Source organism: Tympanuchus pallidicinctus, unplaced genomic scaffold (genome assembly GCF_026119805.1).
Source record: "Tympanuchus pallidicinctus isolate F22 unplaced genomic scaffold, pur_lepc_1.0 scaffold3, whole genome shotgun sequence".
Lineage (NCBI taxonomy): Eukaryota > Metazoa > Chordata > Aves > Galliformes > Phasianidae > Tympanuchus > Tympanuchus pallidicinctus.
This window is the reverse complement of record NW_026294747.1, coordinates 73,482,219-73,508,533: the sequence shown is the minus strand read 5'-3', so window position 1 is coordinate 73,508,533 and position 26,315 is coordinate 73,482,219. Positions and strand designations below refer to the sequence as shown.

The 26,315-nt window shown below is 38.9% G+C and overlaps 1 protein-coding gene across 22 annotated transcripts in view; it reads left to right on the top strand.

Moving 5' to 3' along the window:
- SVIL (supervillin) overlaps positions 1-26,315 on the top strand; it is a 133,001-nt gene that overhangs the window by 74,215 nt on the left and 32,471 nt on the right. For 9 of the 22 annotated variants that reach the window (XR_008209128.1, XM_052693781.1, XM_052693780.1 and 6 more), the window contains 15 exons: positions 976-1,033; positions 1,159-1,310; positions 1,659-2,343; positions 6,892-6,975; positions 8,167-9,042; positions 9,373-9,543; positions 10,277-10,311; positions 11,369-11,430; positions 11,831-11,970; positions 12,733-12,828; positions 14,039-14,291; positions 15,714-15,737; positions 16,785-17,271; positions 18,696-18,915; positions 24,419-24,548. Coding sequence is in view for 21 of the 22 variants with exons in the window: in XM_052693769.1 (XP_052549729.1) it covers positions 976-1,033; positions 1,159-1,310; positions 1,659-2,343; positions 6,892-6,975; positions 8,167-9,042; positions 9,373-9,543; positions 10,277-10,311; positions 11,369-11,430; positions 11,831-11,970; positions 12,733-12,828; positions 14,039-14,291; positions 15,714-15,737; positions 16,785-17,271; positions 18,696-18,915; positions 24,419-24,548 (3,473 nt within the window). In the remaining variant the exon portion in view is untranslated. The remainder of the gene's footprint in view (positions 1-975; positions 1,034-1,158; positions 1,311-1,658; positions 2,344-6,891; positions 6,976-8,166; positions 9,043-9,372; positions 9,544-10,276; positions 10,312-11,368; positions 11,431-11,830; positions 11,971-12,732; positions 12,829-14,038; positions 14,292-15,713; positions 15,738-16,784; positions 17,272-18,695; positions 18,916-24,418; positions 24,549-26,315) is intronic. The other 13 variants (XM_052693770.1, XM_052693787.1, XM_052693778.1 and 10 more) reach the window with 10 other exon arrangements.

Genomic DNA, 26,315 nt, shown 5'->3' with positions numbered 1-26,315 from the left:
ATGAGGTGTTTCTGATGGCAATCTTGGACTGATCTAACAGGCTGAATATTTTATTTTGCTTCAGCTTTTGATTCCTGTGTGGACAGGATCAGAAGGCTAGAGATACATTACCTCAGAGTAGATACACAAAGCTTTTAGCACCATGTCTTAGCCATGGCAGTGACAGTTTGGGGACTTGTGAGATCCACAATCCCTCCGATCTACTCTGTCCATTTACAGCCCTAGTGGCTTCTCTTCTTGCTTGTAAGAAATGGTACACAACTTGATTATGTAGCACTCACTGCTCCAGTGTGGTTTGCAGACAGTACTGATAACTGTGTACATACATGTATATATAGGGATTACTTCATCTATCATGCCTCTCGTTGGTTCTCTATTTTGTGATCTGTGACAGCTGTCTGCTAGCACATAACACCACCAAACAGGTTTAGGGCAAGAGAAGGAGAATGTGTCCAGTTAGAACTACGAGGGAGAGCTAGTGAAGTGATTAACCATGCAGGAATACTTTGAGAATATGTGGTGTTTTGTATAGGTTATCTCCAAACTTGAGCCACTTGTAGCCGTGGGAGCTAAGGAATAGGGAGGGACACTTTATCTCTTTAAGCATGGTCACGAACCCTTGCGTAGACAGTGTGTAGACAGTAATTCTGTACAGCCTGGTTTTGAAGCAGTTAATATAGCACATAAGCTAATGAAAATATAACTTGCTTAGTTTACACTGGATCTTAAAAATTAGCATAGCCTGGAAGTACTTGGAGAACTCCTTGGTGTTTACATCTGTTGGCCTAATGCACTTTTGACAGAGCAAATTAGTAAACTAGGAAAACAAAACGTAAATGCTTGTTTCCAGACAAAAATTATGTGAAATCTCTTAACGTTTTGACTGTTCCTTCTTATTCTGAAGCATTTTAGAAAGTTTCTTTGAGTTTCTGAAACTTAGTAGCTTATAAACTGTATAATCTTTTGTTGTCTCAGTTTCAGAATTAAGAAAACTGTTTGAACCAAACAACCAAGATTTTTTGGAAATGAAAAGGTAAAGAAGAAAAAGTCTTTGGCCTGTAAAACAAAACATACAGCTTGTTTTGTTACCTCCTCTTAGAAACTCTCCCTTCAGATCTTCAAGGATATTTCACTTCAGTTGTTTTGCATCTTTTTCAGAAAGGAGAGAATAGCTAGACGCTTAGAGGGAATCGAAAATGATACGCAACCTATGCTTCTACAGAACTGCCCGGGGTCAGTCACACACCGCTTACTAGAAGAAGATACACCAAGGTATATGCGTGCAACTGATCCATACAGTCATCACTTAGGTAAGTAGTATATTCCATTGGTGAATTACTTCTTGTTTTCTACCCCATCATATGCTCGGTAACAGAAGAGTTTTGTAGAACAGCTTTGATTAGGATTTTTTTTTTTAACCTGCTTTTGATATAATAATAATTTGATAGGAAACTCTTGGAGGGTTACAATTAATGTAAGCTTCTTAATCACTTTTATGTCCCTTTGAAGACTGTAGTGAAAAACTGTAGTATGTCTATGCAGTCACTAGTACGTTTTGATTTGTAAGAAGATGGAAAGCCCACCATTCAGAGTAGGTGGGCTAGAGTACTTGGTGGAGTTTTGGATGCATTGGTCCATATGTGTTGTACTTTTGACAGGAAGATCAAATGAAGAGGAGGAAACTTCAGATTCTTCTGTAGAGAAACAACCCAGATCATCCAGATACCGCACAGAAACCACAGGAGGAAATACAGAGTCTTTGTACAGTACAGGAAACATGGATACCCATGAACTAGAGTCTAAAGCAGAAAGAATAGCTAGGTACAAGGCAGAGAGACGGCGCCAGCTGGCAGAAAAGTATGGATTATCTCTTGATTCTGATTTGGATTCTGACTACTCATCCAGATATTCCCGGGCAAGAAGAGATCCTGACAGTGTGGATAGAAAGGGATTGAGAAGTGAAAGGCATGATGATGAAAACAAGGATTCTGGCTCCTTGTATTTGTCCAGGACTGAGGTGAAGGAGTCAAAGAGTGTGATTTCTGAATCCAGGGAGTACTCTAGCCGTGAAAAAGATGGTATTCCAGCTAAAGAAGAGCTTTCAAATGAAAAGAGTGATAAAAGAGCAGATGATGAGAGTGCCATTAGACAGGCTTCTGACCCTTCAGCAACACTGGATAGTTCTGTCTCACTTACACTTTCTGGACGAGAGTCTTCCTCCTGTAATGAAGTGCCAGTATCACCAAAGCAAACCCCCCGAGAGTCTCTTTCTTCACCGAAGCGGGCAGCCTCACCAATCCATCTGCAGAATGACCAGCCCTTGCACAGTAACATCAGACAAAGGTAAAAGGATTTTTTTGTTTGTTCATACAGTTTGCTTGTAACTTGATGAGTAACTTATTCAGCCATCAGATCAGTTTGCCCACAGCCCCATCTAGACTGGCCTGTAACACCTCCAGGGATGAGGTATTCACTGCTTCTAAGAGTTTCAATGCTTGATCACCCTCTGCATAAAGAATTTCTTCCTTATGTCTAATCCAAATCCCTCTCTCTTATAGCTTTCCTGTTGGCTCCCTTTAGTTACTGGAAGGCAGCTATCAGGTCTTGTCAAAACCTGATTTTCTCTAGGCTGCACAACATAGGAGATATGCTGTATCCCTCATCCCCCTTACCAGCCCACTTGCCAATTGGGTTGGTTGGGTTTCATGAATTGTGTCGTGTTTGTGATGCAACTGTGTGGATATCTGTATTTCTGTGATTAAATACGTTCTTGGTTTACCTTTATACTTGCAGAATTTATGCTCCTCCTGGGGGAGTGGAATAACTGATGTTTTGTTAAATGTCTTTATTTATACAAACTAGAAACAAGAGTAGATATGGTTTTAAATCTGCTTTTTTATTATTACCTGTTAGAGCAAGCCTTTAACTTTTTCCCCCTATATCCTGTAATTGTTTGGATGCAGTTTCCAAGCAAATTGTTTATCAGGGAAGGTTTAAATAGCTTTGTGACAGCTTCTGCCAAGATAAAACAGGCCTCAGATTTAAAAGCTGAAAAGTGTCTTGGGTTAGCTGTAAGGATAGTTGATTTGTATTCCTGCTGTGAAAATGTAAAACCCCTTTTGAACTGTGATAGCTGATAGCTCAGATAGTATCAGGGTATGTATGAAGGGGCAGAGAGGCAGTAAAAATTCCATGATGAACTGGGAGAGCACAGCCTCCCTCTTGATATGCTGAATTACTTCAGATTTGACAAATCTAATGTATAAAAAGGATTACCAGATTTTTCCAACAGGAAAAAAAGTATTTTTCACAAATTCCACATCATAGTTTCACAATGTGATTTAAAAACAGTCCATCAAGGTGTCATGGCAACTGAAAACAAGTTAAGAATTTTTAAATAGTATGATTTTCTCCAGGGTTGATTCTTTAATTTCTAGGTAGGTGCTTATATGAAAAATCAGAACTTTTAAGCAGAAGTTATGTTAGAATGCTGCAGTTAAAAATGTTGGAAATTAGAGTGAGAACTGCACTCTAGACACATGCTCATCGTAGAGCCTTGCTGATTGTTTCTAAGCAGGTGAATTGCTTAAGCTGAAAAATTTGGCCTTTGTAACCATGGAAGCAATGAGTAGAGAAAGAAGGTACCTTGACTGGATTTCTGTATCATTTCCATCAAAATCACAAAACTTGATTCTTACGTAGAAGTGGTTAAGTGGTTACAGCCTTACTTACTAAATTGCATAACTGTACCTTGGAGTTTGAATGGTGACTCAATCTTCAATATCAAGGGTTAACAACCTTTTGGGTTGATCACGTCACCTATGTACACTGCCTGAAACCTGCTGGAAGGTAGTTTTACTTTCTTTTTTTTTGTTGTTCACTTTATTGAATAGGAAACACTAGTGATAGTATTTAGTTGTTTTTTCGGGTTTTTTTTGGTTTTTTTTTTTTTTATATCTCCTTTCATTATACACTCGACTTCTAATCCTGCTCACCTTCCATGGATAGGTGGGTGTAGGCACTATCACTGGACTCCTCCAATTCACATTAGATTTTAAAGGAATATTGTCATTTATAAAAAAGGTAGCATGCTAGGGAAATTACTGTGATTTGATGTAATTTTACAATTCTGCTACCAGAGTAAGGAAAGCAATCATCATAAGGTCACCCACAGAAACGAGAAGAGAATTGTATTGAAGCTTTGAGCTGAGTAGGTTATTCCAAACTCCACAGGTCTCTGAAGCAGTCTCAACTCAAATGCTACAAAATATTATCCCTTTGCTGCAGATGGTCAATTTAAGATACATCTCTTGGCTAATCCAATTACTGATAGGAAGGGATAGTGAGCAATTGGAAGGAAGCAATTTGGCAGGTTCATCCTCAATTTTGTAAGTTATTTTCTTTGCTTTATAAGGTGAAGGAAGGGATCAAGTTTTCAACCTTGGAAAAGTAAAGAGAATAGCATATCACACTTCATAGCCAAGAATATGTCAGCTTCAGTGTAAAAGGAACTTTATTTTCTTAAAGCAACCACAGTCTGTTTTTCTGCAAGGGGAACCAATGAGACACTGAAATGCTTTCTAGAAAATTTTCTCCTCCAGCTCAAGATTAGGCAGGCTACATGCAGCACTGGGAGGGCTGCAGTTGTTCTGGCAAAGCAGCTCTTGTTAAATAGAGCTCCTTGTGGACTTGTTCAGAGATGAGCTTTCTATGTGGACAAGTCCAGCCTTCTTATAAAATTCTTTTCATTTTTAAATTCTGCTTTTTCAAGATCAAGGAGTGGTTCTCATGAAAATAGTTTACCAAAATCTGTCTTAAAGTAATCAGAGCTAACAAGTGTGCTATTCCAGTTTATGCGTATAAAACAGCCACAAACTGAGGCTGAGTAGGATGAAGGCATATCAAGTCAATATGTTCCAGCTGCTTCACTTTAAATCTGTCGCTTCAGCCATTAGCTATTTCTGTGATAAAAGGTCTTGCAGTATTTGGGCTGAAGAGAAATAACAAAGGAAACAGTCTTCAAAGTAGACATACTTCTTCATTTGTTAGAAGTTGTATGTCACTCAGATCTAATGCTGTGTGTAACACCATGGGTCAGTTGTCTTTGGCAATGACTGGAGGCAGGCTCCAACTGTAAGATCTTCTTGTTTTTTAAGAACTTGGTTGTTATCTGTTTCCAGATAACAAAGTAGTAAAATCCATTTTCATGTGGAATCTGATGTAGGAATAGTTCCAGAGATTTGCTCAAATAAAATAATCTCTAAATCCCAATTTCCAGATCAGTGCTGGTCTGAGAGCAGCTTTCCATCATATATGTTGTTAAACTGTGTTTTGTTAAATTTTAGTTTGCTGAGTTCAAACTAGAAAATAAACTCAGCTTAGTTTGGGGTAAGTATGGAAGCTCTGTGCCTTTATTCTTAAGTGTATTAATGAGCAATCCTATAATCCATCACTGAGAGGACAACAAAGTGCTGAGAAGGTATTGTTTGACATTGTATATATTCTGCTGCTGAAGTTGCTGATTAACTTCACATTCAAAATGTGGCTTGCATTCTTCTGACAGCCCTCTTCAAAGGATGAATGATCAAGTACAAATAAATGTTGCTTGTGCCCTGCCCACTATAAAATGAGCCAAAGTACATATCAGGAGACAAGAGGGAAGTTTAGTTTCTTCAGAGCAATTTCAGCTACCAGTCTGCTCCTGTTAAGGCTCCCATGAATGCCTCCTCGTTGGCCAGTTCCTCTAGGAATTCAGAAACGTTTGGAAAGAGAATGCAAAAGTTATTTCAGCAGTTGGTGTTCGGCTTTGTTCTAAGCTAGATTTGGATGAGGTGACAGCTGTCGGTGAGTTCTCAGCTTTGCCAGTGTATTACTGCAAGTAAATTTATCTTAAGAACCATCTTTTATTTGTCCTTTTCCAACTGTTCTTATTAAATGACTAGATAAAAATTGAAGCAGAAGACCTGGAGCTTGGTGGGATTTCTAATCCCAAATGACTGTAATGTAAGGTGAGGAGTTCTTTCAAACCCACCTGATCAGAATGGAAAGCAGCCTGTGTTGTCACCCTCTGGGAGTAAGCACCAGTGGCCAGAAATTCCCTTGTGATCTCTTCTTGCTGATCATTGTGCACTGAAGTGAGCAAGTGCTTGGGGAAGCTAGGGAGGTAGCCTGCAAACACTGTTTCCTGTAGGGCTTGTAAGTTTGCAAGGTTTTTTGTCTTTATATGCCTTTAAGTCCAACACAGAGGCAGAAGGAAGTCAGGGATTGCTTTTCCTGCTCCTTTTTGTTTCCAATCGTGCAGTTACACAGCACACCTCACCTGGTGGCTCTGAGAGCTTGCAGGGTTGGCACTCTGAAGCTGCTGTATTGGAGCACTGGGAGAGAGGAGGATTCCTGCTGCCCCAGAGTTTCTTAGGAAGTACAATATGCCACCTGAGTTTCTAACTTTGGAACCGGCAGGCTGCAACAGGCTTTTACCACTAAAGGAACAATTTCAACAAGCTGTTGGGATATCCTTACATATACCCTTCAAAGCTGCAGTGGCAAAAATGAAATAGTACTGTGGCTTTTACTTCTCGAATTCTGAATAGCGTACACTTGGCAAACCTACCTTTGCAAAACAAACAAACAAACAAACAACAAAGCAGTGCTCAGAAGGCAATGTAGTCATTTGTGGAAATGTGATGGTCTGTTTCACAGGTTGTCACCTTGTATTTTTATTAATGTGCTGTACTTCCCTTTTCCTTAACCATTTTCAGTAACAAAGTAATCACATCTTTTTTAAAAAGTGAAAAGGTTTTGATATGAAGATGGGGGAGGGAAGAGTGGGAGCTGAGGTTGAGCATGCATTGCAACCTTCTCCAAAACTACCTGAAGTTCTGTTTTCTGTAGTAGTGCAGGGAAAGCAAAACCTGAATGGTTCCTTCAGAAAGATTCAGAAGGGGACACACCATCTCTTATCAGCTGGCCCTCCAGGTATCACAGAGCTGTGTGGCTAACAAGTGGACTGTGAAACTCCCCTTTTTCCCCTTTACCCTGTCATGATTTAACATTTGCCCTTTATTTTCCCTTAACAGCAGTGAGTTACAAAGTATTGTTCCTTGCAGATAAGCAGCTGTTTAAACTTTCCTGAAGCATCTGCTCTTATTGTGACTTGTGACCAATTGATATTCTGTTGAAGAAATATAAATGCCCCTCACTTTTTCCACAACTGGTCTCATACCAGCTTCCCTTATTTTTTATAACTACTTATTTTATCTCATTTTGCACTCTACAAACCAACAGATTTTTCCACCTCAATCCAATCCATGTTAGCCTTCCTTACAATTAATTCATTGAATTCCAAAGATGATGGTGTGAGGAAAGCAAAAATTTAATACTGAAAAATATATCGAGCTTTTGATCAGAGCTACAAGCAGCTGCTTCCTCCCATTCAATAACACATACTTTTAGCCCACCATGCTATGCAATGCAGGAAGACTCTTTTCTGCATTCCTAGTTAGAATAATTCTTATAACCCAGTACTAACATCATTGTGGATATTCTTGATACATGCATTATAGTTTAAAGAATCACTTTATCAGACTGAATAAACTTTGTGAGTAAACTTGAGAAGTTTCACTAACAAGAGCACCAGTTCTTGGGGAGAAAAGAAAGAACCACAAGAAAGGTTAATGTTTTGGATAACTTTGGATATCCTGAATTATTCTCTCAAAATTTTTCCCTTTTCCGAAGTAGTACTTTTTTTTAGTAACATAAACATTCCAAAGTGTGATGGTGGCAAGCCTGGAATTGCACGTACTTCGAGCTGGATTACTTTCTTTCAAACCAAGATTTGTCTCTTTTTTCTCTTTTGATCCCCTTCAAGCCCTCCAAACAGTGGTAGCCATCTCATAGTTTCACCTAGGGCTTTGAGGCTTGCATTTATAATGTTTTCACAGGAGTCATGCATGTTTAAGAACCTGTGAATCTCCCTGAATGTTTTTAAGCAATATCACTTCTAATACTTTGGGGCTAGAAAGGGTTGCATTATAATGTGCCTTCCTTATATATACCATTTATTTTTTATTTTAATATGATACTGCTGTCTAACCACAGTAGGTGTCTGTGTTCCTTCCCTTGTTGGGTATTGCAGTTCACAGCTTTAATCCTTTTTCTTTCTTAAAGAGTAAAAGTTAGAGAGAAACTGGTGAAAGAGGAAAGCGCGCGTGGAAGCCCTGAACCTGTCACAGACAGTGTATCTCAGAGAAAATCCCAGCCAGTGCCAGCCCACTACATGCCTCTTCAGACAGAAGCATCTGCCTTTGACAGGGTTCTCAATCAGCCCGTCAGCACGGTGCGCCAACCAATACATGGCTATATTCAGCCCGCTGGCGTTGCACACACAGCTCAGCTGATGGCAACAGAAGAACCAGAAAACATCTTCGTTGGCCGCCGCCTCCTTCCAGACAGTGTCAGCCCCTTAACAAAATCAGCAGCAGCCACTGCGCCGGAGGGTGAAAAGAAAGAGGCGCTGGCTTATGGAGCAAAGCCTGGTGAAGAAGAATCCCCAGAGGGTGAGCAAGCTTCCAAAGGCAGAAGGCCAATTTTGCCATCTGAGATTCGCAAACAAGGGAAGAGCCACGAAGGCCTCTTTGGAGGAGAAGACCTGGATACCGGTGTGGGGAGCCCATCTGCTAGCAAGCCGAAGGTCGGTTCAGATGTTCAGCAGGAGCAGGAGTGCAGAAAGAAGCAGGTGCCTGAGCAGCAGCTGAAGACACCTGAGAACATGGAGAGGAGTGAAGCTGTCATGTACATACAGAGCGGGTCTGTATCGCAGCCGGCGCAGGCAAAAGGCCCTGTTTGGAAGGTGTCAAAGCATAAAGTCCTGACTCGCTCAATGTCTGACTATACTGTGCCTCCTAAGCTAGAAGCTTTTCATAGTAAGAGCATGGAAGCAAACGCAGCAAATGGTGAGATTGGCATGGTTGACACAAAGGTCTCTGTTGCCCAGCTCCGTAATGTCTTTCTGGAAACTGCTCATGCCAGCAAGAAAACGGACCTGTAGGTGACATTTCAGACATATTTTCGTGTGAAAGTTGCACGTCCTTGGCAAAATGATACACACTCAACATCAGTTGTGTTCGGCACTTACAGCACACAGCTTAGCTCTCACCACTGTGTATTGGAGGCTGAGATGGTTTGGATCCCGCTTCCGTGCTTCTGCTTGCTAGTGCGAGTTGTGGTGTGGGGAGCTGGAATGTGTCCGTCTGTGCATGTTATCGGAGGAGCATGCAGAGTGATCTCTGGTGAACTGTTGGGATGCTTACATCTATGCTTTACTTCTCTCTTCTATTTTCTTTTCTATGCACTTTCTATCGCATGGTTTAAAAGCGAATCTCGGTTTGAGATGTCAACGTCAGGCAGCGCTTTGCCTGCTGGTGGTGACCGTGAAAGAGGGCCGCGAAGGCCGAGGCGCTATTTCACTCCTGGTGAAAATAGAAAGACTTCTGAGCGATTTAAAACCCAACCTATAACCTCAGCAGAACGAAAGGAGATGGATAGGTAGGCATGTGTGTAGCTCTGTGTTGCGTTCTGGTGCAGGCAGATGTGAACGAGCGTGTCAAGAAAATTTGTTCATTTGTTAGCATCAATATTTTAAAAGGTTATCATTCTTCTTAAAAAAAGAAAAAAAAAAAGATCAAGCATTTGTTATAGAATAAATTCCAATTGACTTGGGTGTGAAGTTTCTTACAAAATAAAAAGTGACAGAAAGCAATTTGCTGCAAATCACAGAATCACAGAATGGCCGTGGTTGGAAGGGACCTCAAGGATCAAATCTCTGTACGTGAAGTGGTTAACAGTCAGTTGTGAAGTATTGCACCTGTCTGGTTCTGTCTGATGATAAATGATTTTGTTTGTTGTCGTAAAAGAGTTATATAGAATAGAGAGTCCATCCTACTCTGTTTCACTGATTGTGAGCATTCAGATCTACGTATTTGATGTTAATAGACCAGGCAGCAAATCTTAGGCCTTAGTCTTCTGTGAGATAAACAGGAAATAATTTTCCTTACACTTTAGTATTTTTACTTTAGTAAAGTTTGGATATGGTTGCTTGCCTTTCTGTTTTATTAAAGGATGTTATAAGAGGAATTAGTTGAAAGTTGTTGGACCTTGAAAGATAGGCATGGTTTCTCTATTCTTAAGAATTTTGAGGTCTTGCTGCTTCACATGGAATTTGAATCTAATCTTTGATGTCTTCTTTCAAGCTAACTTGTTTCTGTTTATATTTCACTAGGTCTGTTTTGTGTGCAGAAATACCAACTGCTGACGGTACGTCACTGTGCTATTTTCAAAGGAAGAAATGCGAATGAATGTGCTTTCTTTACTGAAGTGGTGTTTGATTATGCAAAAAATAAGTCCATCTGAAAATAAGCATCAGTAACTATACATATTTAATATATATATTTTCCTTGGGCCATGTCTGCTGCAGACTTGATTTTAAGCTTGAAAGCCTGCAGATACTTAAGTATATATGGGGGGGAGAGGATGGCAATGGCTTGCTTTTTCAACATAATTACATTTATCTGGCTGGACAAAAAAAAGCTTGTTTTGAGCAGTGTTCTAAGTCTAATAACAAAAAGCCTTTATTATAATGGGAAGATCATATTGGTATTTTCTAGCTAAAAATATTGGAAGATGCTGGTTATTAAATTATATAATTGTCTGCCATCTTGCCTCTATTTTCCTCTTGTCGCTCACAGCAAGTCTGGCACAAATTAAGAAGCTAATCTCATGAGTAGCTAAATTTAGATGTAATGCCTTGTGCTATTTGAAAGCTGATACTTGCAGCTTTGAGATGCTGTCTGTTGGATCTGGAGGATGCTGATTTCAGCTCCTCAGGATACCAGCTGAACCTCTGAAAAATGGAGAAACAAGGTGGTAATCAGAAAGAGCAGAGCAGCATGTCTGGCTGACTAAGAGAAAATAGATGCTTTGTGCAGCACAATGAATAATGAGCCTTAAGAGAGCAGTCTGTCTCTTAGTTTAAATGTTTTCTTAGTCTGTGTGTTATCAGAGACTACCATAACATATATGATCATTCATAAAAGTTTCTCTAGTTAACCTGAAAGTACATGAGCTGCAATGCAGAAAATTCTTTTGCTCTAGAAATCCTGTTCAGAATTTTTCTCTGATGCTATCCATGTAAATACAAGTAGAACTTTATACGATTTTCTTCACGATATATCTTCAACTGAAAGAGAGTGCAGTCATCTTTTGACTTCTGACCTTTTTTCATTAGTTAAACATCATTTAGGGCGAGGTCAGAAATCTCTTAGTCAGAAAAACTTTACCTTAATATGAGCTTTTCCTTATTTACTTTCTGTAGATGAAGAAAAATTAGATGACCGAGCCAAACTAAGTGTAGCTGCAAAGAGGCTGCTTTTTAGAGTAAGTATTAAACTTTCTTAATAGAAAATGGAGGTAAACATATCATGTTCAAGATGCAGAAGGTTGCTGAACATTTCATATTCAAGATGCTGATGGTCACTAAGTTAATAAGAATGAAGTGTAATGCACTTAACCAAGTCCAAGTACGTACTTTTTTTTAACTTTATCTCATTTACTTTACACAGCAGACCTGTTGCTTTAAAGCCTTCTTTAAGAATATTATTTAAAGAGATGTGTAGTTAATTTCAACCACGTGATGCCTACTATGTGCTCGTAGCCTGCTTCTAATTCAGAGGTGGACAATCAGCAAAATTAATACTTTGCAACCAAGAAGGCTGAAAAGAAAGTAGTGTTTAGAACTTTTCTTACACAGTTTGAATTATGACATTTGTCCTCTAAGGAAATGGAAAAATCTTTCGAAATGAAGAATATTCCTAAACCACCTACGAGAAGCTCAGCAGTAGAGAGAAGAATGCGGCGTTTGCAGGACAGATCACACACACAGCCAATTACCAGTGAGGAAGTGGTCATTGCAGCTACGTAAGTCTTGTGCATGTGTTGGCTCTAACCTTGGTTCCTGCTTTTAAATCTGGGAATAAGTTCCATATATGTGGTGTTTATAACTTTGTAGCACAAAGAATGTGTTTTCTTAAGGGCCAACTATCTTGAGAACCACAGGGGAATCTATATGGAAATTCTCTTTTTGAAATAGAGGGAATAGTAAAGTATCAACTGCATGAACTGTAATTTAGCAGTTTTATGAAGCTGTGGATTAGGAAAAAGGGATTATTCATAGCACTGGTTTGTAACTGAAATGAAAAGGATATTTTGCACTGAGGGAAGTCTGCACAATTTCTCATGTAATGTGTTTGTATTGGAGTAAACCTTTTAGAGTCTGGAATTTCAAGTGTACATCTTGAAAACATTTTTTGCACTCTGCTTGGACATCATGAAGCCTTAATAAAAGAAGGGAAATATTTTTTGGGGGAAAAATAGGAGGAAAAAAAAAAGGCAAATGGACATCCATCTAAAGATCTGCTGAAAGATAACATTACGGGTAACAGCAACTTCAAGAGACAACCTGTTTGCTCCTCTAAGCTTTTAGTTCTTCCAAAGTATTTGATGTTGTTTTGCAAAGTTCATAGCAGGTAACTCTGTTAATTAAAAATCATTGCTGTTTTTTTTTTTCTGTTTTGTTTTGTTTTTGGTCTTTTCTGTAGTTAACACTTAATGTATTGCTTTTCTTAATGCTTTTTTCTTCTCTCTCCCTGTGAATTTTCCTTCCTTCGCAATTCTTTAAAGTGAAACTACCCCTGCTTCACGTTCTGTGAATACCCACACAGTAGTGACAAGATTACCTAGTCCCACTGTAGTTAAGAGCACTGTACAACCTACCAGGTACTGGGGGGGATAAACATGCATGTTACATGGAGCACAAGATTCCTCAATAGCAGATGCATCTTTAAAGTCTTGAATGCCTTTTTCAATGTGTCAAGTGAAAACTCTTGTCAAGAATATCTAAAACACTTGTCAAATTCATTTATGTTTGCATGATGAAACGTTGCAGCTTTTTTTGTCAAGCATCTGTTTTTAGGATCTTTCTAACCACACTCACCTATTCTTATATGTGAAAGACATGAAATTGCATGTGAGCAGACCTGGCAGAAGCCTCTTCGCTCTGTTATGTTTTTATACAATAATGTCATCCTGACATGAAAAACTGGAGCTGGGTGCTTGACTTCACAAGCAGGACATACCCTCTTTGTCTGTCTCTACATATATTTTTTAGCTTGCAAAATTTAAGGAAAGATAAGAAATTGCACCACCTATAGGTAACGTTGTAGAATACTGTTTGCCTGTTCTGAACAAGAGCATTTCAGCAAAGAGCACAACAGAAAATATATGTACTAATTCCTTAAATGTGGCTGAATTTAGCTAGAGGTGAATAAAACGTTATTGTAGAGACAAATGCAGTTACAGCTTTTATGGATGAATGTGTCTGCCTTCAGCATTGGTCATACAATCTTAAAAATCAATGGAGTGAATTGCAAAATTATTTTTTATTACTGAGTCACCCTATATAACTCAAACAAAAAATAAACATGAATTCTATTCTCCTTCAAATCGAAAGAGAGATTACAATTTATGCTAACCTAAAAGCCACTCTAACTTGGAGTTTAAATCCATCTTCTACATGTTTTATAAAATGTGCTCCACAAATTATTTCTAATGAAGCTGAATTTTATATAAATTATAGTGTAGGACAAGTGTTTGTTCTACAGCAGCATCTCAAATGTCTCTCCATCGATCTGTATTATGTATAAATCGATAGGTCTCAAAAGCCTGTCTTCACCTTGAGTTTCCCTTCCCAAAAATTGTGGTATCATAATCAAATGAATTTGTGATTGAAAAATTAACATTTCTTTAAATCTTCAGCTGTTTAATTGGAACCCTTCGTGCCAATGTTGAACCACTGCATAATCACTTAGGCTGCTATATTACATTGGCTATTATGCTTCATATGCAAGTTCTTCTGCTTCTCTCAGGTTAAGATTTTAAAACTTTGCAATAGCATCTTTAAAACTCATTTCCAGTTCTGTTTCTTCAGCTTGCAGGCATCAGCACACCAAAAAATATTAGCTAAAGAGGAGATAAGAGCAGCCAAAGAGGCAGTGGGGCAAGATCAATCCGATGAACCAGATTCTTCTACATTAAGCTTGGCAGAAAAGATGGCTTTGTTTAACAAACTGTCTCAGCCAGTATCCAGGGCTATATCCACAAGGAGTCGAGGAGATATTAGGCACAGGAGGATGAACACTCGTTACCAGACCCAGCCAGTCACTCTTGGAGAAGTTGAGCAGGTAAGTGCAATCTTGGCTGTTTTTTGTTTGTGTCTTTTCATCAGACAAAACAGCTTCTGTGTAAGATGCCATGACAGCTGGCCTTTTCTTTGCTCCAAGCTACACGCAGGGGTCATGACATATTCACAGGAAAAAACTTGTCAAGAAGCAGACATAGAGGAACAGCATCCTCCAAAATGTTTGAGTTCATTGATATGGTTTTCTTTTTTTCGTACTTTAAGAGTAGGTCATTTTCCTGATGAGTGCATGCTGTACCTTGCATAGCATCTGTCTTTTCCTGTGCAATGCTGTATGCCTTCTGAAAGTAAACTCCTGACCAAACGGCTGAAAGCTGTGACACATCTCGTTGTTGAAGTCTATGGTGTGCATCTTTCAAATCCTTTCCTGAAGGCGTTATTTATTTCCATCATTAGGGCTCTACTCTGTCATTTTCTTTCAGGAGAGGGGATTGATTCTGATTTTTATTTTTTTTCCCCCCAAAGCAGAATACTTCTGACATTTAGAAATTTCCAGTCAAAATGAAGTGATTTAATTTGTGGAGTGGAATTGGGCTTCCCCTTCCAGAATTCTTCGAAACTGGAAAGGAATATATTTTTAGTGATGTTTGAGAGCAGAGTGGCCAGTATTTCAGAGCTGATGTTCACAACAGAAAAATCCATTCCTTAGGGACAACAGCTTTGCATGTTCTGCTCCTACAAATTTGGATCAGTCTGAGTGTGAGAAAGTTCCTATGCTTCTCCTTCCATATTCTCATTCATTTTTATACATTTTTCCATATAATAATAGAATTGTGAGAAGGTAGGATTCTTTAACCATATTGGTGCAAAGCTGTATGACTGTAACTGTATATTATGCCTAATTTTCTTAGGCTTGAAGCCGTACTAAATATTTGGCATGTATACATAATGATTTCCAGGCATTACAGAGTACTGTTTGCATTCATTTTCTAATGCTAACTACTGTCACAGCCTGGACTCCTTTATGATTGTGTTATTAACATGTTTGGGGGCCAGGAATGCAATCAACAGAACTGCACTGAAGCAGACAAGAAAGAATCCAGTGACAGTCAGTTCAGGTTGTCAAGCTTTTACAGATGAACTTAGATATCAGGCAAGGAAATGCAGAGGAAGCTTGTTTTGTCTTCTCTTTCTGAACCTAGGAAAAGAAACCAGGCTTGTCTCTGAATCAGAGTGCAGTGAGAATGTGTTGGCAAAAAGTCTTCATGTAGCATGCTGTGCATTTGGAGTTTGGAGAGACAGTACAGCTTCCTACAGCTTTTGTAGGAAGAAATATAAATACAGTGACAAAATAGGCAAGTGGAGGTTTCATTCGCAAAATATGTAATTGCAAATGTAAATAAATATCTTGTAATTAAAGCTGAAATCTCTTTGCTGATCTCCTCTACATTTCTGATTCTGATAGATGCAGTGGAAAAAGAGTAAACCGGTAACTATTTTATTAATGTTTTGGGGCTTTTTTGAATCTTTGAGCTAGTGTAGTAGTCTTTGCTCTGCTTTGTGATGTGTTTATGAGTGTATAGTCCACACTTCGTGGAATTTGCATGTGCGTTTTAAGTTCTCAGTTGTTTGTCTCCTGATGGTGTGATTTTTGTCAACTCCTTTTGCATGCTGTTCACTAGCCCTACAGTTTAAGAAAACATCAAATAAGTCAAACAAAAGCCATCTCCTGATTTGTTTGAAGGCATTCAAATACTCTCACTGCGTTTGTCCTCTTTGGAGAAGAAAATGCCAAGCTCTGCATTTCAGGGAAAACTTTCATCTCAATTGTCTAGAAAAACTTCAGAAAAAGTATCGTATTTGTGTAGAAAATGTACTGCAGAGGCCACCAAAGCAAATTGGGAGTTTTTTTAATATTTTGCTCAGAGATGTATGGGACAGCAAATGTATCCAAAAGTCTCAGACTAACATTCCTCTGTGAAGGTGATTTTGTAGCAAAAGTGTCAGAAATGTGTGCCACTGTCGGCACAGAATGCTCTTTCTGGTGCTGTGCTGGCTCCAGAGCTGAAAGCTGCATGACCGTATCAGAGCAGAGCTGTGCCAAAGCTAATTAGCCCTGCTGAGACACAGAGTTGATTAGCCTGGGCACATGGCATGTCATCCGGCGTCTGGAACCTGAACTAATTTCTTTTCCCAGTGCTGTGCAGCACCAGGTCAGTACAAATCTTTTCATGGAGCTCTGACATGTCGTATTGCATGCTATGCATATACCCCTTACTGCTAATGATGCTGCTGTTCATGTGCAGTCATTTTTACCCTGGGTGGAATCACCTGTTTGCAGACAAATTATGGGGGCATTGTTGCTCTCCTTGTCTTTTTGTAGAGCAGTACATTCATATGGAAGCACGCCTTCTGCTCTGAGGAACTTAATGTGACACACTTTTTTGGGGGAATGGATGATTTTGACTTTTCTTGGAAATGGGCAATTTTGGATTTCTCAGGTTGTTTTTTCTTTCTGTTATTTTTTCGTTCATAGGTTCAAAATGAAAGTGGAAAACTTACTCCCCTGTCAAGTACAGTTTCAACATCAGTTTCAGCAATGGCTTCTGCCCTTTCTGCACTGTTTGCTGGAGACGTGCATGCGAAGCCACGTAGTGATGGAAGTGTGAGTGCTGCCACAAAAGATGATTTGAGATTCCACACTTCAGCGGAAAGTCCAGACTCATCAGGAAAACGCACACAAAAGTCAGATCAGTGGCAGCCCTCAATGGAAGTGCTAGAAAGCAAAAGAGCATCAAAGAAGAATGATGAAGAGGGAAAGAGGTTTCTAGCACATGAGGCTAATGAAATTAGAAAGTATAGCTCCTTTGAGGATGAAACCACACATCCTGTTCTTGAAAAAACAGGAGACTACCATAAAGAAGCAGCCTACAGCTTCCTGAGGAAGGGCAGCATGGAACTGTTTAGTTCACAACCACTTTTTCAGCCCCTTGAAAGGAAGGAAATTGATACCATCATGCAAGGTAAATGGGAAGTCACAGAAAGCCACTCCTTTGGAGAAAAAATGGATTTGAAAAGTGGTGTGAAAAGAAAGACTTTGCACAGAGGTGCAGTATATGTACTCGTTGTTGGTGTCGTTTGGTTCAGCAAAGAGCAGTGTTTTTGTTTTACAACTTCTTCTTTTCAAGTGTTATCGAGACTATTTTGTTTTTATTTTGTAATGCTGCTTAAACTAGTGAAAGCAGTAGTTAATATGTCGCATGTACTTCTCGGCCTTTAAGTTTTGGAAGGGCAGTTTTTTTAGTTGTTCTTATAACACTTCAGGCCTTAGAGTTGGCTCATTTTTACTGATGTTTTGTTACCTTGAAAGAAATGGTAGCATATGGTGAAGTTAAGATATATTCTTTCCTCCATTGCCCTGTCCTTGTCCTCCGAAACCCCGAACACACTGAACTAGCTGCTCTGGGTCAAATGTCTGCTGCAAACTGCTCTGAGCCATTGTCTTCATATTAACTGCATATGTACATAGGTAGCTAGTTGTGGGCTTTTGAAGCAGTGGTTTTCCTATGCTTTTTGAAGCATTATTTTCCTATCAGTGTTGTGACAAAATGCAAATCAAGTCATTCTCAGAGCAGTTTTCTTTTTTACTAGATTGGGGTACAGGTCAAGAGTGCTCTGTGCTGCTGGAAACAGTTTTGCAATTGACCTATGAAGTTAATTTATTTTAAATGTAAATGGTCTCCAAACTGATGTACAGAGAAAGATACGGTTCTGCTTGTATTCCTCTCATCAGTGACCATCCTAATTAAATTTCTCAGACTCCTGGGGAGACAGAATGGATAGAACAGGAGCAGACCTGTAACAGGGAATGTTGTGTTTGCAGAATTTCAAAAAGAAAAATGAAGATAACATGCTTTTATTTTTTTTCTCAGGGCAATTTTTCCTGTGGTTGAGTTGCAGCTCAGGAAAATACGTCCCTAAGATCTTCCTAGAAAACAAGATCTCCATTAAATTATTAAATATTCTCCTAGTGTGCTACCTATACATTAAAATGCTTTACCTATATATTAAATTCATTAAATTTTCCTTTCTTTTTCCTGCTCTTTGTTCCCCTCTCTCTTTCATCTGTCTGCTTTTTTTTCTCCTGTTGGCATGTTGACAGGAGCAGCAGTTTGTGCCTCAGCTGTATGAAGTTCAGAGTTGAGTACTGAACGTGATACTCTGCAGCTTCATGTGAACTTCAGTCAGAAGAGACCAGTCTATGCAGCAGATAATACTGGAACAATTGATCTTTCTATGCTAGCTCAGACAGAAATTTTTTTCTCTGTAGGACAGCATGTGATTTGAATATCAAAAAGCAGATCTGCTGCTTCAGTGTTAGTAATTTTTAAAAAAGGTCTGAGAATAGTGCTAAGTGTAATTCAGCACTTTTCTTTTGACTGGGCAGACCATGTTGAGCCTACTTCTGAACTCACCAGCACACCAGCAACGAGGACGCTTTCACAGAGTGCAGCTGTGGCATCCTGCAGGCTACAGGAGCTGTCTGAACAACTGGAGGGGAAAATCTACAAGAATTCCTGTGAGATGTTTTCGGCTGGAGAGAACAAAATGCAGGCAACTGAGGATGCCCTTGATAGTTCCAGCAAAACAATGTCAATTAAGGAAAGGTACTTGAATTTCACTTTTTTCTTTTTTTTTTTAAGTCTATTAATTAAGTTATTGGAGTGATATAAGAATGAAGGTTTAAACCCGTTTGTCAGAAAGCTAAGCAGTGATTATAGGGCTGTATTAGATGTCAAAAGTTAACAGTAGAAATATGCAGCTAATCTGCTTGACACACCTGAAAGGTAGATGATGAATGAGAATTCCTGTCTGGGAGATCATGATAATCTGATTTTGAAAGAGCCACCCGAATGATCAATAAGAAGATCAGAAAATGAAAGCAGTAAAAATTCTTATTCTAGTTACATTTATGCTGATATACTCAACATGCTTCCTCAGGTTCTTCAGTTAAAATAGTTACAGGGTGTTTTTTTTAAAAAATGTGTGGTTTTTTGTTGCTTTATGGAAATGGTCTCTTAGTAAGCTGAGTACAGGAAATTAGGGATACACTGTGATTTTTCCCACTTCAGAAATACATAGTTTCCATTTTGACATCTGAGATTTGCTCAGAGATTTTTAAGGATGATGAGCTTCACAGGTTTGTAGGAGTATTAGAAATGTTTTTTCCAACCTAAGACCATTCTAATCTGAAATTAAACAATAATTACTGTGTGCTTATAGTTCTAGCTGGAACTACAGTCGCTGCATGTAGCACTTATGAAACTCATTCTAATTCAGTTGAAACTTTGAGAGTATAAGCTCAATCGTGGAGTATGAAAGGATTCCAGTAGCAGTCCAGTGAGTGAAGTTATGGTGGTTTGCATCGAGTTGACAAATAGCCTTATCCTTCAGCTTTTGTACAGTGAAAGTAGAACCAATGCAACAAAGTAGCTTCTTAACTTTCACTGTGTCAAAATAGTCCATCGCTTTGTGAGTGTGATATTAGGAAGGATTCCAAAGCTTGCTTCGTGTATTTCTAGGTGTGTGAGTCATCCTCATTTTTAGCATCCTCACTCCCTTTTATCCCTTTAACAGAAAGTGGAGAGCAGGGCAACTGGAACAGTTGTACAGTCTTGGATCCCTTTCTGAATTATTTACTTACCAACTTCAGTTCACTGGGTTTTTATTTGTTCATTTTAATGCAACCTTTCCCTCCCCCCATCCTTTTGTAAATATGTTGTTTGTCTGGTCAGATAAGATTTAAGTCCAGTAACTTCTGATTTTGGGGTAGTAAGTGATTTGTTTTCTCTGAGCATGATGGGGAGACAAAGATTGGAAGGAGGGGGACTGTCCATGTGTTGGCAGCTGTTTTGGTCCTAAATTTCATGCTTCAGTAGAGTTGGTCTCACGAGGAACTGATGTTCCTGTCAGACTGTCAATCACACTCACAATCTGAAATTGCTTTTGTTAAGCCTTTGTGGCTGTCTACTTAATCCCAGAGTTGACACCATAAAATACCTGCTTTCTTGTCAGGAATTTTTTTATTCTGACTCTGCAAATGTCTGTAAATGACAGAGCTGGTATCAAAATATTTTAGCCTTCCAAAATAGCACAGTAGTTTTCTTCTTGACTCAGAATTAATAAAATAATATTAATGACTGGCTGTAACTTTTTCTTTTGCTTGTCCGTAGCTGGTGCCAAATATTCATAAACCTCAAAGAGCATTTCTGCTAAAAATTACCTTTTATACTTTGTGTTTTAGGTGTCGTTTTTTTCTTTGCTTTTTTTTTGTTGGTTTTTTGTTGGTTTTTTTCTTTTTCTTTTTACATTTCTGAACTTCATCTTCCTATCCACTGATTTTTTTCTGGCTGTGTCAGACATTCTTTCACGTTATGGAAGAACAGCTTTTCCACAGATGTAATGATATTTGGGCAGGATGCATACTTGTTGATCTGGATGAAAGTGATTTTCCTCAAAGACTTATTTCACTGAAGTAGTATTATCTTGCGGGGTGAGTGCATACCTGGCATTTTTTAAATTACCAATATTATGTCGAAGATGGAAAATTATGATTTTTCAAGACAGAAAATCTGTGTTCTGCCAACATGCCACTTAGAGGTGAGAGGGAACAGAGATTCCTCTCTTACAGTTGTTTTGGCTGTGTTTTGTGTTAGACTGGAAACCCTTTTATAATCACCTTGACTTCAGCCAAATGAAAAGCCTGGGAGAGGCCTTCAGGGAGGGGAATGTCTCGGAGGGCTTTGAACACAATGTCAGTTGCATGTAGCCTGTATCTGTACATTTACAGAGATTGAAGTTGCTAGAAGGCCACCTGGTCTGCTCTTCTGTAGAAGTCAGCTATATGCCATGATCCCCATTTTCAAAAATCACAGATAAGAAGTTGGTGGACTTCGAGCTTTCATTCTGTCTTTGTCAAGAGAAGCCTAGACTAGGCTTTATTTTCAGCCTTCATTGATGTTTGGATCACAGCTAGCTTCTTATGTAGGCTAGTTCACATACGCGGTGAATTTGTGAAATCTTTGACCATCAGCTTCCGTTTTGTAGTTTCTTCACTCACATTGGCCTCTAGGATTTATGAATGGCCAATAGAAAGTACTGGTCAAGTGCAACCAATGGAGTGTGTGTGGAAGCCAAACTTGTGTCCAGTTCAGTCAGATACTGAAATATTGCCACAGAAGAAAGATGCATCTTTGTTTTCTTTTAGTCATTTTTTGTGTGGGCTTTTGTCAAGACCTTTCATATAACATTCCTAGTTTAGGCAAAATTATTGTTCAAATCTTGCTCATATTTCACTTCAGTACCAATCCTTGTCTTCAAATGTGAAATCTTTTGCTTTGAATCTGACATCTCTGCATCATTCTGTCTCAGTAATGGGTGAAAAAAAGACACAGAGCAAGCTGCAAAGATGGGCAAATATATAATAAAGCTTTTCCTTCCAAGAACAGAGTAAAAATTCAGATAGGAAAAGGAACTTTTGGATGAAAAGGAGGAAGTATGTAAAGATCGATAAAAGTCGTAAATGTAAATCGTAAAGATCGATAAAAAATAATAAATTATTTTTTTATTAAAGGTGGAAAACTAGATGTATGCAATGATCCAAGTAAGCAGACCTTAAACAGATCCGAGAGTTAGAACCAAAAACTGTCTTTGTTTTTTCTTTGCAGACTTTCCAAAGAATCAACTACTATCTGCCTTCTGAGTTAAGCTATTGATCTGTTGGGCTTGCTTATGTGATTTAATTCAGCAGTTTTTGCATCTTTATTTAAAAAAAAGCTCTCCAATGGCTGCTGAGTCAAAGTGGTCTGAATTTAAATGCACTTTCTGTGGTTCATAACAAATGCATGGCTTTAGGTTTTGCACAGCAGTGAAGTTTTCAATGGCATGCTGGGCATACCAGTCTCTTTAAGAGTGATTTCATCATTTGGGTCAGACAGGTGTAGCCTTACTCTAGAAATGCATTGTTTCATTACATGTACAAGTGGAAGATGAAAGTGAATAATCCATCCTTACAACAGAGAAGAGAGCAGTCTCCAAAGACTCAGAAACAGTCTTAGAATTGGAGATTTTCTCTTCCTGGTCAGCCAAGCTGTTTGGAGCAATGTCTTGGGCAAAAACGCTGCAGTGATGTTGGTTTAAAAAAAAACACAGGAAGAGATATCTTTCCTTCCGTGCTGTGCAGCTAATAGACATTTTTAGAAACAAACTGATTTTAGGCCTGAGCTAATCTAATCAAAATGCCTTCCAGCTTCAGTTACCGAAGATCATTTCTAAGCAAAGCTGACCTGAGAGAACATAACTATTGAACCAACAGTGTGATGGCAATTTCATCTGAACTTAGTCTCCTGTGTAGTTTCACGTACGCATGGATGCACTCTAGAAGATTAGTTCTGGACAGTGAAATCTTGTATACATTCTGGAAGCAATGACCATGGTCTCAGCTCCTTACTGTGAGTCCTCTTCACCCCCATTCATGCCGTGCAGTGAGGTATGAAGCAGCCGGGCAGTTAGGCCTGCCTGCACTGCCTGCCTGGGCAGGAACAGAGGAAATAACTGCCTTATCGAATGCCAACATTCTTACTGCCATTGTACACTGTAGATTTACTGTCTTCTGAATCCTCAGTTTTCCTCAGCTGACTGCCTTAGGACCAATTGGGTGTTCTTGAAGAGGTCAGTAGTCCACACAGGTACACTCCTTGGATTTCTGCAGGAAGCAACTGACTGAAACTCGGCTTCTGGCGAGACCTATTCAGTCCTAACCCTCCCTTCTCCTTGTAGGTTCGGGACAACCCTCACATACTTACTATGGTGGTTTCAGTAGTCACATCTCTGAAAACACATCTTCACCTCCTGTGATTGAAACAGGTTGCCAACCTACTGAACTGTCCAAATACAAATAGGGTTAAGGGTCTTAGTGTAATTCTTGCAGGAATGCTTTAGATTTAAAAAAGTTATGTAGCAAAAAAACTGAAATAAAATGACTTAGTGGAACAGTGCAATTGTTTGAACAGGTATTAAAAATATACATTTTATGGAATGCTATGAATGATTTTTGAAAGCTGGAAAATTCATACAAACGTTTAATTTCTGAGAGAAATAAGCTGAAGATTCATGTATTTGTGGACCTTCTATTCTGAACTGACTTGTCCTGTGCTCAAAGCTAGTCACTTCAGGGTTTGCATGGACAAACAAGTTCTAATCCAGCAAAGCAAACATATTTGCTTGCCCATGGGGACAGTCACTGTCCTTTCTGTGCTACGTTCAGAATGTTGGTTAAGATTAGAAAATAGCCTTTCTTCAAGATCCTGCTTATCTGAGATCAGTGATAATCTACATTTTAAGCTTAAGGCGTCATTTAAACCACTTGAATCTTGCAGACAGTGTTCACAGCTGTAGCACAATAGCACCAAGTTGTTAGTGTGTTTTAACTACTGATTTATGACAGCAATACCTTAGATGAGCAAGAAGATGCTAAATGTTCACTAGCAGTCTGATAGTCATCGGAACTCTAGTCCAACCACTGATTGCAAAGTTATCACTTGATATGCCTGATGAGACTTTATTGATAGCTGCCTGCTGAATACACTTCTTCCTTCTTGGGTTTTAAAGAAAATAAATTTTTAAATCTTTTTTTAATGAGTACAATAAATATCAGTGATAGGGTTCATCTCATTAACTTTGGTCATCTACAGCATAAGCATCCATAGCTGAGTTAGTCAATCTCTGTATATTATCGACAAGAAGAGGAAAAACAGCAGTGATTCATCTGACCTGCGTATATTTTTCCTTCAGGACAGTCTGCATTGTACCCTGGCCTCTCTTGATTGTATTGGCAGTTTCCACTGACTGTACAAATTAACTGGAGTGCCTTTTTCAGATCTAGATGTCTGTGTTTTGTCAGATATTTTTTGTTTGACCTGTTCAGTAAAGGCTTGTTGTTCATTTGTGAGCTTTGTACATGTGTATGAAATGTAAATAACTGCAGTCAATTAGAAAACTTAATTTCGAATTTTCTTGAATGTGTCATTACTGAGGCAATAGAGGTAGCTTGTAAGGATAATGGGAGGTATAGTATTTAAAGCTAATCTTTTTACATGGTTTTTCTTCTAGGTTGGCATTGCTGAAGAAGAGTGGTGAAGAAGATTGGAAGAGCAGGCTCAGTAAAAAGCAGGAGTATGCAAAAGTGTCTGCCACTGATCGTAGTGCACAGATGCAAGAAGTTGAACAGCTGTTGAAGAAGGTAACTCTATCCCTGTTTGGAAAACCTTGTTTGGAAAAAACATCTTGCTTGAAATGCTTCAGCTTTGAAAATGCATCCCATGAGACAGGCATGCCTAATAGTAGATACTAGCTTCTGCTATTCCTCTCATTGTCAGGCTTGTTTAAAAAGCAATTCTCCCAGTGTGAGAGCTTTTTCAACAAGTATGTCTTCATGTCTGTCTTCATGAAAGCAATAAGTAAGTGGGCTTCAAAGGCTTCAGGAATATTTGCAAGTTTTCCGCCACATGCACCAAACTATGTGAAAATGACTTAAGACTTTAAGGTCAAGTGTTTTCTTTGTGGATGAGCTTGGAAGAATTTCACATTGCTAAAGCTGTGTTGTCTCTATCCATATACTTTTTTTTCCTTTTTAATTGAGCAATAATGTTCAATCATAGAAACACTAAGGAAGTGCTGACACCAAGCATTCCTGCATCGTTCATTCAGCCTTTGGTTGCCTTTGGTGATCTTTTTGTTTGTAGATAGCCAGAACCTCTTGGACAAGGACTTTGTCTTGTCAGTGAATAGAGTAGGAGATGGTAGAAGGATGTGGAGGAAAGGTAAGTTCACAACATTAGCACACTGTAGCAACGTCTTTTTGGTTGTGTTGGCCATAAGGAGTGGATCTGTAAAGCATAAAAATTACTGATGAGGACCAGATATATATGCCATACTTACTTGATGGGTTTTAGATTTAGTCTGTTCCTGTGGCATGACTGCCTGTTAGCAGCTGTGGTGTTAAATGGGAGCCCAGGAGTATGCTTCAGGGCTTAGTTTCATCCAAACATCTGTTCATTCTGCAACATGATCCAAAGCACAGGAAAAAAGAAAAGAAAAGAAAAGAAAGAAAGAAAGACGATTAATGAGAGATTTACTTCAAGAATGGAATCCCAATTCAAACTAATAATATTTTAGAACATGACACTGTCGTTAAGATAAAATAGCTGTTTCCAAAAGCCTCTGATTTTTGAAGGAATATTTCTACAGATAAGATTTGTAATACCAATTTTACCACAGGGAACAGCCCTCCTTGGATCTAATTATTTAGTTGTGAAATACCATATCTATTAAGATATCTATTAAGATTATCTATTAAGATTAGAAGTAAGCATACAATAACAGAATGTCTCATTATTTCATCAGTATGTGACCAGTAAGGAGTTGTTACAGTCTGTCATTATTAAGGACTACTCTGCACCTGAGCTCTTTGGTGGTCGTGTGTTAGTTAACTGTACAGAAAGGCAAGAAAACTGATCTTTGCAGATTGGGCTTGCTGAAAAAAATAGGTTGCTAGTTTGAAGATGTCCTAAAGCACGAACAGTTTGACTGAGGAAAGCAAAACTGTGGTCACATTTTTAACAGCCAAAATGACAACTGTTGAGATCAGATTACAGATGTACTCAGTCTAAAGACAATGGGGCAGAGAAAAAGCTTTAAACAGCTGCCAAGATTTAGGCTGAGACAAAACCTTTGTTCTTTCTTTTTTCTTGCTCTCCAGCACCCATATCCTCCCTGCTGTGTTAGCAGCTTCATTCAGCATAGCACAAGTTAGGCTTTTGAAGCAAATAAAAGAGCATGAAGTGCTTGAAGGGTGTGAGCTTTGATGTGGTAGTGCTAGCAGTGGAAGCTTCTGTGACATAAGGTCACCCACTGTGTTTGTTGGGTTCATGTTAGCTCTCAGCTATATGGAGACTAAAGCCAAGCATTTGCAGTTCTGCCAAAATATCAGTGAAATCTTGACTGTGTA